At 44.4% G+C, this 14,934-nt stretch overlaps 2 protein-coding genes across 5 annotated transcripts in view; both read right to left on the bottom strand.

Moving 5' to 3' along the window:
* Positions 1 to 3,175: 3,175 nt before the first annotated feature.
* Vcpkmt (valosin containing protein lysine methyltransferase) lies at positions 3,176 to 10,717 on the bottom strand. Its single transcript, XM_041658430.1, has 6 exons — positions 10,427 to 10,717; positions 10,241 to 10,351; positions 10,002 to 10,071; positions 8,511 to 8,630; positions 7,466 to 7,570; positions 3,176 to 4,330 (listed from the first exon to the last, which is right to left on the bottom strand). Exons 1-6 carry the CDS (start codon positions 10,690 to 10,692, stop codon positions 4,316 to 4,318), a joined length of 687 nt encoding a protein of 228 aa, XP_041514364.1. The 5' UTR covers positions 10,693 to 10,717; the 3' UTR covers positions 3,176 to 4,315.
* A 742-nt stretch (positions 10,718 to 11,459) lies between these two features.
* Sos2 (SOS Ras/Rho guanine nucleotide exchange factor 2) overlaps positions 11,460 to 14,934 on the bottom strand; it is a 101,630-nt gene continuing 98,155 nt past the window's right edge. For all 4 annotated transcript variants that reach the window (XM_041658369.1, XM_041658371.1, XM_041658370.1 and 1 more), the window contains 2 exons: positions 14,155 to 14,264; positions 11,460 to 13,309 (listed from right to left, as the gene is read on the bottom strand). In XM_041658369.1, coding sequence (XP_041514303.1) covers positions 12,800 to 13,309; positions 14,155 to 14,264 — 620 coding nt within the window. In that variant the 3' untranslated portion in view covers positions 11,460 to 12,799. The remainder of the gene's footprint in view (positions 13,310 to 14,154; positions 14,265 to 14,934) is intronic.

The raw sequence follows: 14,934 nt of genomic DNA, 5'->3' as shown, positions 1-14,934 counted from the left end.
CCAGGTGCACCGCACATGGCAAACGACTTCATTCCCATGGGAACCTCCAAGGCCCATAAAATGATCCTCACGAGGCCAGCAAGGCACAGAGTCTAAGGAGTCTATCAGGCTCACAAAGACAGCGGACGACAGACTTTGGGATCAAATCATGTGGTCCCTGGGTTATGTTCTGACACACTTTATTCCGGATGCACACAAAGGAACCATCATCATACAAAGGATTGCTTCCAGCATGTTGCTCTATACCATATACAAACTGCATCTTGTTATTAAAAGTGAGCGTGCCTTAGCGCTGCAGGTGTGGCTGAGTGTTCTGTGCTCTGTCCTGCAGCGATCCACCTGAAAACGACCCTGAGACCTTACTGCTTTCCAAGGCGGAGTTATGAAAAATGATTAACTTGGCTTTCCTATCGCTTTTCAGTGAAAGTGTGTTCACCCTAAGGTTGCAGGAGGGCGGGAGAGCCACCGACAGACAGCGTCAGTCTTTTGATATGAGGTCTGCTCCTCTAATGACGAAGGGATGCCGGCGTGGAGAACCAATTAAGACTAAACTGGAAACTCTTAAGTACTCTGGGGCACTTCGAATAGAAAACGAAGCTCAGTGAAGCTCGCGGTGAACCCCATTTTCAGAGCTGCACTAATTAGAACCAGCTGAGATTCTTAAAGGTCTCTCTTCGTTGTACAGACAGGCTCAACGGCAGAGAGAGCGACTTACGAATCACGGTGTGTGCACCTTCATGAATGACCAAGGTTGGAAAGAACGCAACAGAAAATGACACCAAATACGACTTCCTAGGAAGACGATCTCATTTGCTTCCTAGGAAGACGATCTCATTTGCTTCCGACATGTTTTCGTCAGCCAGGAACTCCTAATGAGCAGGCTTGTTCTGAAAATCACACTTAGTCCAATTCTAAAATCTGAGGGCAACAGCAATTAAAAATCCCATTTTTACAGCCGCCTTGTTAGAAGCTGTTTAAAGACCAGACACGCAACGCCACCTACAGGGGACCTTCGGAACCACAGTCCTCGTCTCTGTCCCACACTCTGAGTTATTTAGCATTCAAAAAATCTTACTCTACATTTAATCAGAAAGCTCGAGGAAAGGATGAGAAAGACATATAAAAAGATCCACTGCTGTTTGGATTACTACTTCCTAAAATTACTAAAACCAACCTAATTTCATCAAATACGACCCAGACACACAGCTATAAACGGGAGCAGGAGAGACGCAAAGTTACGCAACCTTTGCAGCTTCTAAAGTTCTGCAGAACATGGAGGAGACTCGGGTCACTGGTGAGAAGTCTGAAATCTGCCTCTTTGAACTGTGGAACCGCTCTTCCCCATGTTCCTTCTCAAATTTCTCCACATTTTCAGGCACTCTGACAGCGGGTACAGTTTCTGAAGTTGTTCCATAGGTTTTAGACTGAGCTCTCACTGTGCGGGACAGGCCACACTAACCACAGACCATTTCCTTTTTAAATGTTCTCTCTTCTCTCTGACTGCCCTTTTGGGAAGCAGACATGTGTCCTTATGGTACCGGCTCTCAATTTAGGATCAACACTAAAGCTATCTGGAGTCCTTCAGTAACATCACGCTTCTTGTTTAACCCGGCGTAAATGAAATTTGAGCATAGCATAGCTTGACTTTGATTTACTCCCAATTTTTCACGTGACCTCACCATGTAGAATGGTTTACAAAACACTGTCTCAGTGCAGGGCTGCAAGACCTGCCCAGTTGACTTCCGCCTGCATTCTGGAAGTCGTTTATGGGCCCCACCGTGCACAGTAGCAGACCCTACCTGTTCAAGAGAACCCTGAACTCATGTTTCCTTAGACAATAGCAATCACTCGGACAGTTGGTGTGGTCTGGCTGATGCCCAGCTAGAGAACCCTGAACTCATGTTTCCTTAGACAATGGCAATCACTCGGACAGTTGGTGCGGTCTGGCTGATGCCCAGCTAGAGAACCCTGAACTCATGTTTCCTTAGACAATAGCAATCACTCGGACAGTTGGTACAGTCTGGCTGATACCCAGCTAGTGGCATCACCTCTGCTGTCTGTTGCACCTGCCATTATTTTTGAGGTATGGTCTTATGTGACCCAGAATGACCCTGAACCCACCATCTTCACCTTCCAAGTGTTGGGGTTCCAGGTAATCACTGGGCAGCCCTCGCTGGAATACACATTGCTAAATCTTCCAGCCCCCACCTCACAGATCAATTCCCAGGCCGGTAGGGTCCGCCTGCCTCCTGCCTCACCGTGCTCACAGCAGCCCAGTTCTGCCCAGAGCTCCGGTCTGAAACAGCCAAGTCACTCTTCCAGGTCAACACAAGCCTGAGAACAGAGGAGCTGGCCTCCCCTTCGCCTTCAGCAGACCCCAGCTACCCCGTGCCCATCTTCTGGTGGTTCCCAAGAACAGGGCCCAGCTCCATCACAGGCCCCAGTGTGCAAATCCCAAGCTCTTCCAGGATGGGGGTTCACCCAGGCTTCTGTGTGGAATGGAGTTGGTGCTAAGAGTTAAGTCCTGCAGCAGAGCTCAGTCAGGGTTGGCCTCATTCCAGAACAGGGAATTTTAAATTCTCATTTAATTCTGTTACAAATTAATCAACTCCAGTTCATCACCCCCTTAGGTCAGGTTCCCAGAGGCAGTGATCCCGGAGGACTGGTTAGGGAGTGGGCCTAGTTAGCAGGGAGCGCAGGCAAAAAGGGTGTGGTTTCCAAAAAATTGGCACTAAATTGCTCCTTGTGTGCTAAGCCAGCTGGACTACATACATAGAGTTCCAAGGAGAAGAAAGAGAAAGTGGAGCGGGGTGGGAAGGGGGGTCAGAAGCTGAGGGCGTCTCAGGCCTATGCTCAGGTATGAATTCCGTGCTATTGAGCAAGCTGCAAAGTGTGAGCTGTTACCTCCAAAGCATCACACATTGAGCCTTTCTACTCACTGCCTGGGGCAAACTGCTTCAAGAGGAGGTCCATACGGACACAGTATTTTGAAAATGTTACAGTAAGCAAGCTTTAGAAACCTAAGAAAGTTCCCAAATAAAGCACTGTTCTGAGCTCTGAGTCTTGTCTCAATGTCTCTAAACGGAGCTGCTATTGCTTTCTGGAAGGCAGTTGTTCGCTGAAAATGTTCATCTCTTCAAAGCCGTTTTGGAAGCATTCAGAGTCACAAGGTTTCAAACATGATGTTTATTCCAACACATGAAATGTGCCATCTAGCACCAATGACTGAAAATTCCAGAATTCCATCTGGTTACTACTTTTTGGAACTGGTAGTGTTGTTCAAGTCATTGACAGATTAGTCTATGTGAGCAGATTGGAACAAAAATGAGACAACCAGCAAAAAGCATTTGATAAATGTACACTGAACTAAGTTTTAGTTACTCAAAAAAAATCAGTTTCATATAAACATGATGTCTTAATACTGGTATTTTCAAATCAGATTTTCTTGGACGGTATATACGAGAGACTGCTGAACCATGTGAGCACGGAAGCCTGCACTGGCTCTCTGCTCATGCCTTCCTTCAGAGACAGCATCTGTCTTAGACTCACCACAGTGCCCTTAACTCTCAAAATCACTCACCTACCTGTGATGGAGGAAAAGAAAACACTAGCCAGTAAAGAAGCAAAATAATATTTGCAGTTTCTTTTAAAAGAACATGTAAGTATTAAAGACAGAAGAAAAAGAATCATTACTACACAACTATGTAAAGTGTGACTGACTGTCTTTGGGATTTACTTCAAACACAAATTGAAATTTACTGCTTCTAAGTTAAGCATTATACAGTAAGAGACAATTACAATTATGATTACTAATTGAGTTGACTTATCTCTAGTTTCTTTCTTTCTTGAGACAGGGTCTCATTATTCCTGGAACTGGCTCTGTGTACCAGGCTGGTCTGTAATTCAGAGTGCCTGCCTCTGCCTCCCCAGTGCTAGGATTAAAGGCGTGGGCCACCATGACCAGTCCTCAGAACACTGCTATAGAGTAGCAGGTATTAGGAACTGGAGCGACTTATCTCTAGTTTCTTGAAAACGTGCCGAATCAACCATGCTTGAGGCTAACCTGAAATGTATTTTTATTTGAGTGATCCATCCCACTGTTTCTTTTAAGCAGACCCGGTGCTGAGCTAAGTAACCTAGCTAGATTTCAGCCCAGGGCAGGCAGGCGTTTCACACTGGGGCAGTCCGCGGTGGTCGTCATCCAAGGACATGCTGGAGAAACTGTAGTGCAATCTTCCATGCTGTACGCACATGCTCCATTCACATCTGGGCCTCACCCAGGGTGTCAGGGGCGGGGCTAAGACGGAAAAGGGTTTCATGATGGCAGTTTCTATAAGGAAAAGGGGTGGGGGGTTAAACATTAATTTCACATCACCAACTATTTATTAGGTATTTTATACTCTATGATACACCCAGTAGTGGCTACGTGCAATTCAAGTGAACTGCATTCGTGTACAATGTTTAGAGATGGTTCTTTATTGCTATCTAAAGCAATCAACAGAAAGCAGACGTAGAAATGCTATTAAAATCAAAAACCTTTCTGCTAAAAGACAAAATCTCCTGGGTAAATTGGGAGCATAGGGACTTTGGGAGAGGGTTGAAGGGGGAGGGGAAAGGCAGGGAGGGGAGCAGAGAAAAATGTAGAGCTCAATAAAAATTAAAAAAAAATTAAAAAAAAAAACAAATAAAAAAACCTTTCTGCTGCAAAAACTACACTACCAAAAAATTTCAGACACCCACACAATAGGAGAAATTATTTTCAAATCACACATCTGGTATCAATAGGCAAAGGAGACTTAGAATATTTAAGACAACTCACTTTGAAAATGGGTAAATATTTCTCTAGTGACACAGAAGGTACTGAATATCACTGATCATTAAGAGAAAGGAAATAAAAACTGCATGAGTTCCTACTCCACATCTTCAATGGCTACAGTCACATGATAGGCAGGAGCAAGCGCTGGTGAGGATATGGCGGGGGAGCCCGTGCACAGCAATGGTGGAAATGTAAAGACGGAAGAGCCGCTCTTCACCACACCTATGCAGCCTCTAGATTCACACAGACCCAGGACCCGGAAAACACACAGAAGAGTGTTCCCAGCTGCATCCTCCTCACAGGTAAGAGGCAAACGAGGGAGTCACCAGCTGACGAATGAACGGGTGAATCAGATGACCAGAACCACACGCAAGGATGTGACCAGACATAGAAAGAGTCTAAGCCAGAGCAGGGCACACCGAGGAACACACTTGCTGAATGAAGGGAGCCAGACACAAAAGCACATACGATAAGGCTATACGAAAAGCACACACGATGGTCAGCACAGAGGGAGGGCTAGCGGCATTTCTGTGTGATGAAAACACTTAAAAATAGAAAGCAGTGCTTATAGAACTCTGAACATACTAAAAACACCAAGATGTACGCTTTGAAAAGGGTAAATGTATGAAATGAGAATATCAATATGAAAGGGAAATAGGTCTTTGCAAAATCAAAACAACTCTTTATATTCAGAAACATAAAAATATTTATGCCTCAAAAAATCTACTTTTTTTTTTTTGGTTTTTCGAGACAGGGTTTCTCTGTGGTTTTGGAGCCTGTCCTGGAACTAGCTCTTATAGACCAGGCTGGCCTCGAACTCCCAGAGATCCGCCTGCCTCTGCCTCCCAAGTGCTGGGATTAAAGGCGTGCGCCACCACCGCCCGGCCAGTACAGCAGCTTTAGCAAATACTGTAAACCCTTAAGGCACAAAATGTATTTCCTTTGCCTTTTTATCACATTTCACGTCAACACCAACCAATCTGAACTATAATAATAACCCTCTTACCTTCCTTTCCTTAGACTGAGTTTTAACACCCACTTCTGGTCCCTACAACTCTATGGCTAGAATCCTTACCCTCAGAAAACATGGTGAACAAACTCAACCACTGCAAATTCATCAGAAGTGCAGTTTACTATATTTTAGCCTGATCAGTCAAACTGAGGTCTTTGCCTTAGGGCAATCAGAGCTACAAACTGGCATACAAGGCGGAAACACCACCATTCTCCCCTCGACAGGCTTGGCTGGCAGGTACAACAGAGGCAGGAGAAAAGCCCAAATGGGGACATATATAAAGTCCCATTTAGTTGGAGATTCTTTCACTGATCAATGCCAAAAGGAAAAGGAAGATGGCTGAAGCTTAAAAGTTATAACTAGCTTTAGCTTTTTAAAAAGTCGGAGACAAGAGGAAGCTACAGAGAGCTAGTCATCTGTCTGAGGTTATGTTTAGTGCCAGTTTGGGAAACGCCCCCCCAAAAGCCTGTGTGTCAAAGGCTTGGCCCCTAGCACGAGGCACCTGGACAAAAGAGGCCAGGTCTTCCGGGCAAGTCCTTGAGGATGCTCTCTGGACCTGTTCCTCCCCTTCTCCTCTCATCCTCAGCCAGAGGTGAACAGGTCCCCTTTGTCACATTCTCGCCATGGCCTGCAGCGTGCTCACAGGTCAACAAGTAAGGACAATCAAACCCACGGCTGAAGTGGGTCAGGATAAACTTCTCGGTTATTTCATTGTTTTAAAGTAACCGCTGAGGGACACGCTCAGTTACACAGCCATTCAATTTATAGCTGAAAAGGCCTTTAAAGAGCCCACCAAGGGCTGGAGAGATTGCTCAGTGGTTAAGAGCATTGCCTGCCCTTCTAAAGGTCCTGAGTTCAATTCCCAGCAACCACATGGTGGCTCACAACCGTCTGTAATGGGGTCTGGTGCCCTCTTCTGGCCTGCAGAGATACACACAGACAGGATATTGTATACATAATAAATAAATATTTTTTTTTTTAAAAAAAGAGCCCACCAAGCTGGGGATTTATCAGTGGCAGACAGCTTGCCTGTTACCGAGGGCATAGCAGAAACAAAGCTGGCCTTATATATTTTTTTGAAATCGGGTCCCATTATGCAGCCCAGTCTGGCCTCCAACTGCACAGCCTTCCATTTCCTGATTTCTGGGTTGTGTCCAAGAACCCAAGGCAAGACAGGTAAGAGATGGAAATCCTGTGTCGGTGCCTGGAGCCAGTCAGCCACCACTGCTATCTCTACCCTTGTTCCGGGGGTGCATCTTGAGGACAGTTTCTGGTCAGCCAGCTAAAACATTCTGTTTGTTCCTGTGCTCCCTCTGCCCTACCTGGTGATTAGCTGTAGGGCATTGTTGACTCCATCTTTGGCATGGTAATTTCCCACCTGCCTGGGCGGAAATCCTTGTGCAGCAGCTAGGTACCTAAGGATTTCCCTAAGGTTGAATAAAGGGCATTCGGCTGATCTCCTTTCGAATGACCCAGGTCTCTTTGTGTGTTCTTTCAATCTCCAGGCCCTTGGTCAACTCGCATACAGTACAGTGGCACGCACTGTACCTAGGGGGTGTTACACTCACTGTGTGGAGGTGAAGAGCTGACAACACCTTAGCCCACAGACAGGCATGAACAACTGTAAACACACATACCGGTTGCTTCTTTTTGATGTATATAATATGAATGTCTTCACTTCGGTATTCCTCATCGTGTTTGTCCAAAGGAACTTCCTCAAAGTCAAAGTCTAGTTGAAGGAGCTGTAAATTTCAAGGACACAAATGTTACACTCAGTAATCTGGACAGCCTTATGATAATGAAATTGGATGACAGTCACCTCTGGAGAATGGCTGACTGGTAAGGGAAACGTGGAAACCTTTTCAAGCCTGGAAACGTTCTGTATCTTTATGTTGGAACAGTTATTTGGATGGAAATGCATGAACTGAGATCTTGATATACGTGCATTGGATATGTTTTTTTTTTTTTGGTTTTTCGAGACAGGGTTTCTCTGTTTTAATTAAACACAAATTACTTTAATTATACATAATTTCAAAAGTTCAGTAACATTTTCTTATATTCATGCAAAACATGGATCTCATTTTAGCATATGTTATCTGAGGGACTCACATACTTGCTTTGTCATTACGCCAAAGCAGTTCTTTCGCCAGGCAAAATTCCAGGACGATACAGAGAGCTCCAAAACAAGCCAGTTTTTAAAGAGGTGAATTTGTGCCCATGAAAGGGTCTAGGTCACTACTGGGGGAGAGTGAAGGAGAGATATGGGCAAGACAGGCACGCCTCTTAAAACTTTAAAAATAAACAACAGCCAAAACCTGAAGGTCATTAACGAGGTAAAATGAGTAATAACAACACAGAAGATTCGCCGCCCACGCATTTCTACCACGTGTTCTTTAAAACGCATCACCCGAGGAGCTTACAAAGCCAGCCCTGTGCTGACCGGCGCTGAAAGCTGTCTCAGAAAAGACAAGTTTGTCATCACCGATCCCTGACACCGTCTATATGGACTAGTGAGATCAGAAAAAACTCAGGACCTTTGGAAGAGCAGGCAATGCTTTTAACCACTGAGCCATCTCTCCAGCCCCCTCCTTGGGTTCTTATTGAGAAAGCTTTGCCCAATGAACTCGCCAGGGCAACCACATACAGCTCCCCCATAGGGTGACTGCCACACACAGTACTCACCTCAAAGTATTTTTTCTCAATTTCTGGATTTTTCCCCATTGTACGTTGTTCATAACAACATATGATACAAGTTTCAGATCCACTGAGATCTTTTAATGTTTTCAGCAATGGTTCCAAGGACTGTAAAGAAAAGAATTTCCTATTATACGAAGGGGTCAGGAGGTGAAGAGGTCAACTGCCCTATAACCAAACCATTCTGAGTTGATACAACAAAGCAGCATTCTACAACTAGACTGGTTATACTGAGTTCTATCCCTCCAACAATAGTCAGACAGACAGACAGATAGATAAAAAACCAAGGACTAAGCCGGGCGATGGTGGCGCACGCCTTTAATCCCAGCACTCGGGAGGCAGAGGCAGGCGGATCTCTGTGAGTTCGAGACCAGCCTGGTCTACAGAGCGAGTTCCAGGACAGGCTCCAAAACCACAGAGAAACCCTGTCTCAAAAACAACAACAACAAAAAAAAAACCCAAGGACTAGATCTTGTTTCCACAGAAACACAAGCAGACTTGCCTGTGTCTCTTTTGTCTGTCTTGAACTGGGGTGTGTTATATAGACTAGGCTGGCAGTGACCCCTCTTCCAACCTCTCAAGCGCCAGGAGTTATGTATCACCATGCCTGGTTAGTTTCAAATCTTAAAAGTCTAATTTCGTTTAACCGAAGTTAGGGTATTTAAACAACCAACAATATATTCTACAAAAAATAAGCCTGATCCTAACGGTTTAAGATTTATTTTTATTATTTTAACTATGTGTATGTATGTTTCTGTGTATGGGCATGTGCACAGTTGTTAGTGTCTGCAGAGGCCAGAGGAATGGGATCCCCCTGGAGTTGGGAGTTGGCCTGATGTGGGTGCTGGGAATTGAACTGGGGTCCTCTGGGAGAACAGTATGTGCTCTTAACTGCTGAGCCATCTCTCCAGCCTCCTGACCTAATCTGAACCCAATCAGTTGGCTGAACAGTCATTAATTTAAAAATAAATATTTCTCAACACTGTATAAATTGATATGTAAAAAAAACTCACCCCACAAGTGTAGTAACTCTTGCCACTGAAAATTAACTAATTTTTTTTTTTGGGGGGGGGGGGTCCTCACTCTGTGGTCTGTGCTGGCTTAGCAGGTATGCCAGTCATCCTGCCTGGGCCGCCCAGGTTCTGGGATTCCAGGTGTGAGCCATCACGTCTGACTTGCATCTTAATTTTCAACATCATGGTTAATAATCAGTGAGAAAGAAAAGGAAAGAGAGAAGGGAGGGAGGAATTTCAATTTTTCAAGATATATCCAAATGGGAAAACCCTTTTAAAATTAGAATAGAAAGCACGTAAGTTTTCTCAAGCACTACTCACAGGCCTGTCTGTTTATCCTGAATTGTACATACATGCGGAGCCTGATGACTGTCTTTACTGCAAACACCCCGCACGCAGAGGCGTTACAATGGGAAGGAATGCGGGCTTCCGGACACACGAAGTAGCCAGCGCACTCGACACTCACCTCTTCATAGTATATGCAGTCAGCCATCAATATGTAATCCGGCGAAGTCACGTCTTCTAGTTCTTCCCCCCTTAAAAACGTCAAACGTATGTCTTTAACCGATGCTTTAACAATTTGCAGTATTCATTTCAGAAGCGAGAAGCAGAAAGTTTCCCACATATTAACAACGACTTGGGCAAAAATCAATGGAAAGCAGATGAAAGCGGTTATCTTAAAACAAGCTGAAATGCCATACAAACCATTTCAGTACCTTGGCTTGAACAGAGCCGGTCACCAGATGCTTGTTCATATTAATATTCATTTTCAGCAGGTCCTGCAGCTCCTCAAGATCAGTGACTACAACATCTGCCCTGAAAAACAACCTCGATTGGGTACAGGCGCAAGGCTGCGCGCCGGTGACCTGACGCCTTCCCGCCAGCTCTTACCCGAGGGTCGCGGCCATGAGCCCCACGGCCCCGGTGCCCGAGCCCAGCTCCAGCACCGAGCGGCGACTCAGCGCGTGGGCCCCGTCGCCAGAGAACCCCGGCGTCTCCAGGTATTTGGAAAGGACGATGGCGGCATCCCACACAACGCAACCTACGCCTCCCGAGCCGTACTGCTGCAGTCGAAGCACCGTCCCGTCCCGCTTCTCCAGAACCCGCACAAAGCTCCACAGCGGGTCCTCCACCTCCGGGTCCACGGCGGCCGCCATTGCTGCCACCAGCGGCTGCGTACGCGGTGACGTCACGCCCACGCAAGGCCCGCGCCGCCCAGCGGCAGGCTGTTTCACTGCGCGTGCGCGGGTCTCGAAGCCCGGAAGCAGCAGGAGCTAGCAGAACCTACCTGGGAGTGGCCTGGCTCGTCGTGACTGAGATCAGCCCTTAGAGAAACAAAGCAAATGCCAGTGCTTTTTCTTGGCTCACACAAAGCTGTAGGATATAGATTTAGGCAGCTTCCCAGGTCCTATCAAAAATTGTTATGTTCAAGAAGTTTCCTACTGTACATCTACTTTTTTCATATTGAATGCATAAAAAAGATTGCCTGGGAACTTGCTACTTGCTTTCAATGGTAAAGAAAACTTAACCCTGTAATATTTGCGTCTCCCTGGGGCCAAAAGATGGCCAGCAAGACCAAGGACCTGAGTTCCAGGACTCACTTAGTAAAGAACTGCCGGTTGGCCTAACTTTCACACTGGATCCGTGATATGCACACTACACAAATACACACGTGTAAATAGGCAGGCAGATGAGAGATTCTTCTAGACTTTGTTTTTTCAGCTTTGTAGGTTTTGTTTTGTTTTGAGGTTGGTCTCCTGAATCCCAAGTAAGCTTCAATCTCATTATGTAGTTGAGTCTGGCCTTGAAATCGAGATCCCTCGGTCTCAACCTCTCAAATACTCGGATTACAAGGTGTGCGCCTCTGTACCCAGCTTCCTTTTGTTCTTTGTGATGAAAAACAATATCGCAGATCTTTTAAAAATTAAGACTGAGGTGATTTATTAATTTTGTTAAGAACTCTGATACAAAGCACAGTAGAAGGCCACAGACCGGTGGATAAAGAGCGTGGCTTTGGGCTACTTTACACTGCTGCTACTGCGCCCTCAGCACAACGTGCTTTGAGCACGCTGAACGAGGGCGTCCAATGACAAAAGCTTTATCCTCTGTCTGATTAAAAATTTTAATAAAGCTTTAAGTATTTTCTGTTTAAATATTACCAATCTGGAAAAACTTTTAAAAAATTTCAATTAACACAAGATTAAAGAAAGTTACTAGGTTTTGAAGACAAGGCAGTTGGCAGTTGGTTCCTATGCCATAAGAAACTTTTGTTCTTGACTTACAAATTAGTAAAATAGCAGATTGTATTATAGGCCTCAAGTCACTTAAATTTATATAGGTTATTAGCATTATCTTTAAATATATACAATATAAATAAACTGTACATACATGGCATATTAACTTTGTTTTCCCAAACAAGAGGCAAATCATTAGCTAAAGACACCATACACTGCAAAACTAAAGGTGCATCTTAACGAGATGCATCCCCTTTTCTTCTGTAATCGGGTTATGTAGAATTGTTTATAATTTTAACAAAATAATAAACAGTGCATTCTATTGTTTCCATTCTAGTTTCCGTTTTTGTCTTCAGCAGCAAATACTGGCATTAAGACATGGCATCAAGAGTTTAAGAACAGGTGTTATTCACTAGATGTAAAACCAAGTTAAAACCTTGAAGATGGTCAAAGAGGGCTGAAAACCCAGTAACATCATAGTACATCTCTGTATCTGTGGAAATTCATTGCCTTTAAGGTACCTATTACTCCGATGTGAGTGATTCCTCGAGAACACTACCCCCTTTCAGTGCAGTATCATTTAAGCCATATGTTAGCAGAGTCTACAGTGCAAACAGAAATTCATTATACTGGCCTTTGGGCAGCACTGAGGAGCTGAGAAGAGGCAAGGCTACTGATCACCTGAGGGTTACGGTGAAGGGCTTTTGCATTTTAATGTTTAGAATTCTTTTCTTGGTTTTGTTTTCTTGAAACAGGGTTTCTATGTGTAGCCATGACTGTCTTGGTACTCGCTCTATAGACCAAGCTGGCCTTAAATTCAGAAATCCATCTGCCTCTGCTTCAAGAGTGCTGGGATTAATGGTGTGTGCCACCATGCCTGATGATTTTTCTAATTCCTAGAAGCTTATTTGATCAGTAGCATTTTGTAAGAGCTTTATTTGTAGAAAGTACTAAAATACTATGCCTCTTCTGAATAAATTAAAACCTTTACAAATACTATTCCAGTGTCAATGACTACACACAGCTAAGGTCATTGAGGAGTTTCTGCATTTTCGAGCAAAGGCAGTCTGTACAACGGTGGGTGTGAAAGCTCCCGTTTGTAAGTCTTTGGTGGCAGTTTTGGTAGGTGAGGGCTTGAGTTCTGCCGTGGTGGAACAGGAGGAGCTGGAGGATGCACAAGAGCGCCGTGGCTGGAACTGAGCAAATGGCTTCTGCGTGGCACTCGTGGCGAGGGCGTGCTGGGAGGAGTGCTTGGCGAACTCGGACTCGAACTAGCGTCTCTGAGCCAGTCTGGGTCTCTGTGGGGATGTCCCAGCGGAGGTGGCTGAAGGTTAAACGGGCAGTTTATAAAGTGTTCTGGCGGCCGAAGAGGAACTGGTGGGGGGGTATCAGGAAGAGGCTCTCTCGGAGGGGGTGGAGGTGGACTGTGCACAGGCCCATCAAAAGCAGCCACGGGAACAGGAACTCTCGGCTTTACCTTTGGAGGGGGCGGCTGTCTTGGTGGAATAGCAGGGGGGTCATCATCAGATTTCATAGTTCCCTAAACAAAACAAAAAGGCACGTGTCTAGTCTCTGGAAAAATATGTAAGATAATTTTAAAAGACCGAAAATTTTTTTCTGTGTCATGTTAAATCTAGAGGGCCAAATTAAATGAATGTGGTTTAACTATCACCTTCCTGACTAAATTACTCTCAGTTTAACTCTGGGCTCAGTTTAACATTCGGATATAAGATGTTTCACTGAAATCTAAAAACATGAAGCCCCATATCATCTTGCTTTGTTTCCAACATTTTAGAAATTTATAAAGCTTATTTATGGCAATAGGCCAATAAAAATAATACAGTTTTATAGGCATGAAAGGACATGGCATCAACAGCCTTTAATATCTAGCTTCTACTTTTAATTTTCCCCATGGCACTTAAAGCAGTAGATCTCAGAGTGGTACCCAGGGACCAACAGCATCAGTCCCAGTAAGGGCTGGCTTAGCATAGCCCATTCCCAGGCCCAATTGCAGCCTTACAGCCTGGAGCTCAATAACTACTTGTAAGACGTCTTCCAGGTGATTCTGACATGCCTGTGCATTTGAGAAGCACTGGTCTAAAGTTCTCCGGTTCTTTAAAATAGAATTCCAACACCACCCCCATCTGTACATGGAAGACAATGCACTTCTGATTATCTGAATTTTCACACTTTTAAAAAAAGATTTTAAAAACTTTATTAAACAATTACTTAAGCTATTTTTCAACTATGACTATCTAAATGTTGAAACTCTGTAGAGTGTGGCTAAATTATGATTGACATACTGTAAAAATATTCTAAAAACAAGCGATTTTGTAGATCAACAACTCTGCGTAAGTTGAGGCAAATCCAGGTTTGAATGACTACCTTAGAATTTGAAGCATCATGATCAACTTTTTTCCGAGGAGGAAGGGGAGGAGGAATCAGTGGCTCTTCACTCAGCTTGTGTATGCTTCCACATGAGCTGAAGAAGGTCTCTGGGGGAGAGGAGACTGGCTTACAATCACAGTGCAGTTACAGGACAAAACTCCACTCAGCTACCATGTTTGTCAAGTGGTTTAGTCTCACACAGCTGTTTGTCTGTTCATCTATCTTCCCCACTGAAATTCTAAGCACTAGAGAACACCATTAGCATGTGTTTGTAACCCTAGCATCTACCATAGCAACTGGCATTTAATACTTAGATGAAGGCACATTATTAAGATTAATAATCAAATTCTAAACTGGTCCTGGTGGTGCAGGCCTGTAATCACAGCTACTTGAAGTACTAAGGGAGCAGGGTTATGAAGTTCAAGGCCAGCCTAGGCAATTCAATGACTGTTTTTAAAATAAAACGTATATTAAAAGAAAATAAAATTGAGGATATAGCTCGGTGGTAGAATGCTTGCCTAGTGCGCATGAGACCCGAGGTTTGACGATCAGCACCTTTAAAACAAAACAGAAGGCCTTCTCTAAAAGCATTTTAAAAATTCAAAACAAAAGTCAGGCAATGGTGGTGTACACATTTAATCTAAGCACTAAGGAGACAGAGGCAGATGGATCTCTGTGAGTTCGAGGCCAGCCAACTACAGAAGTTGTTCCAGGACAACCAGGGATGTTACACAGAGAAACCCTGTCTCAAAAAAACTAGTAAAACAAAACAACAAC

This window comes from Microtus oregoni, unplaced genomic scaffold (genome assembly GCF_018167655.1).
Source record: "Microtus oregoni isolate MIOR12 unplaced genomic scaffold, Mior012 000009F_ref0000495, whole genome shotgun sequence".
Taxonomy (NCBI): domain Eukaryota; kingdom Metazoa; phylum Chordata; class Mammalia; order Rodentia; family Cricetidae; genus Microtus; species Microtus oregoni.
The sequence above is the reverse complement of the archived record's forward strand: the minus strand, read 5'-3'. Positions and strand labels throughout refer to the sequence as shown.

Excerpts from the sequence above, each read along its gene's own strand:
- Vcpkmt (XM_041658430.1), bottom strand. The coding sequence starts at position 10,692 with ATGGCGGCCGCCGTGGACCCGGAGGTGGAGGACCCGCTGTGGAGCTTT. Across the intron at positions 8,631-10,001 it reads ACTGCATATACTATGAAGAG|TCCTTGGAACCATTGCTGAA; the intron begins GTGAGTGTCGAG and ends TTTTCTTTACAG. Across the intron at positions 7,571-8,510 it reads TTGAGAAAAAATACTTTGAG|CTCCTTCAACTAGACTTTGA; the intron begins GTGAGTACTGTG and ends TGAAATTTACAG.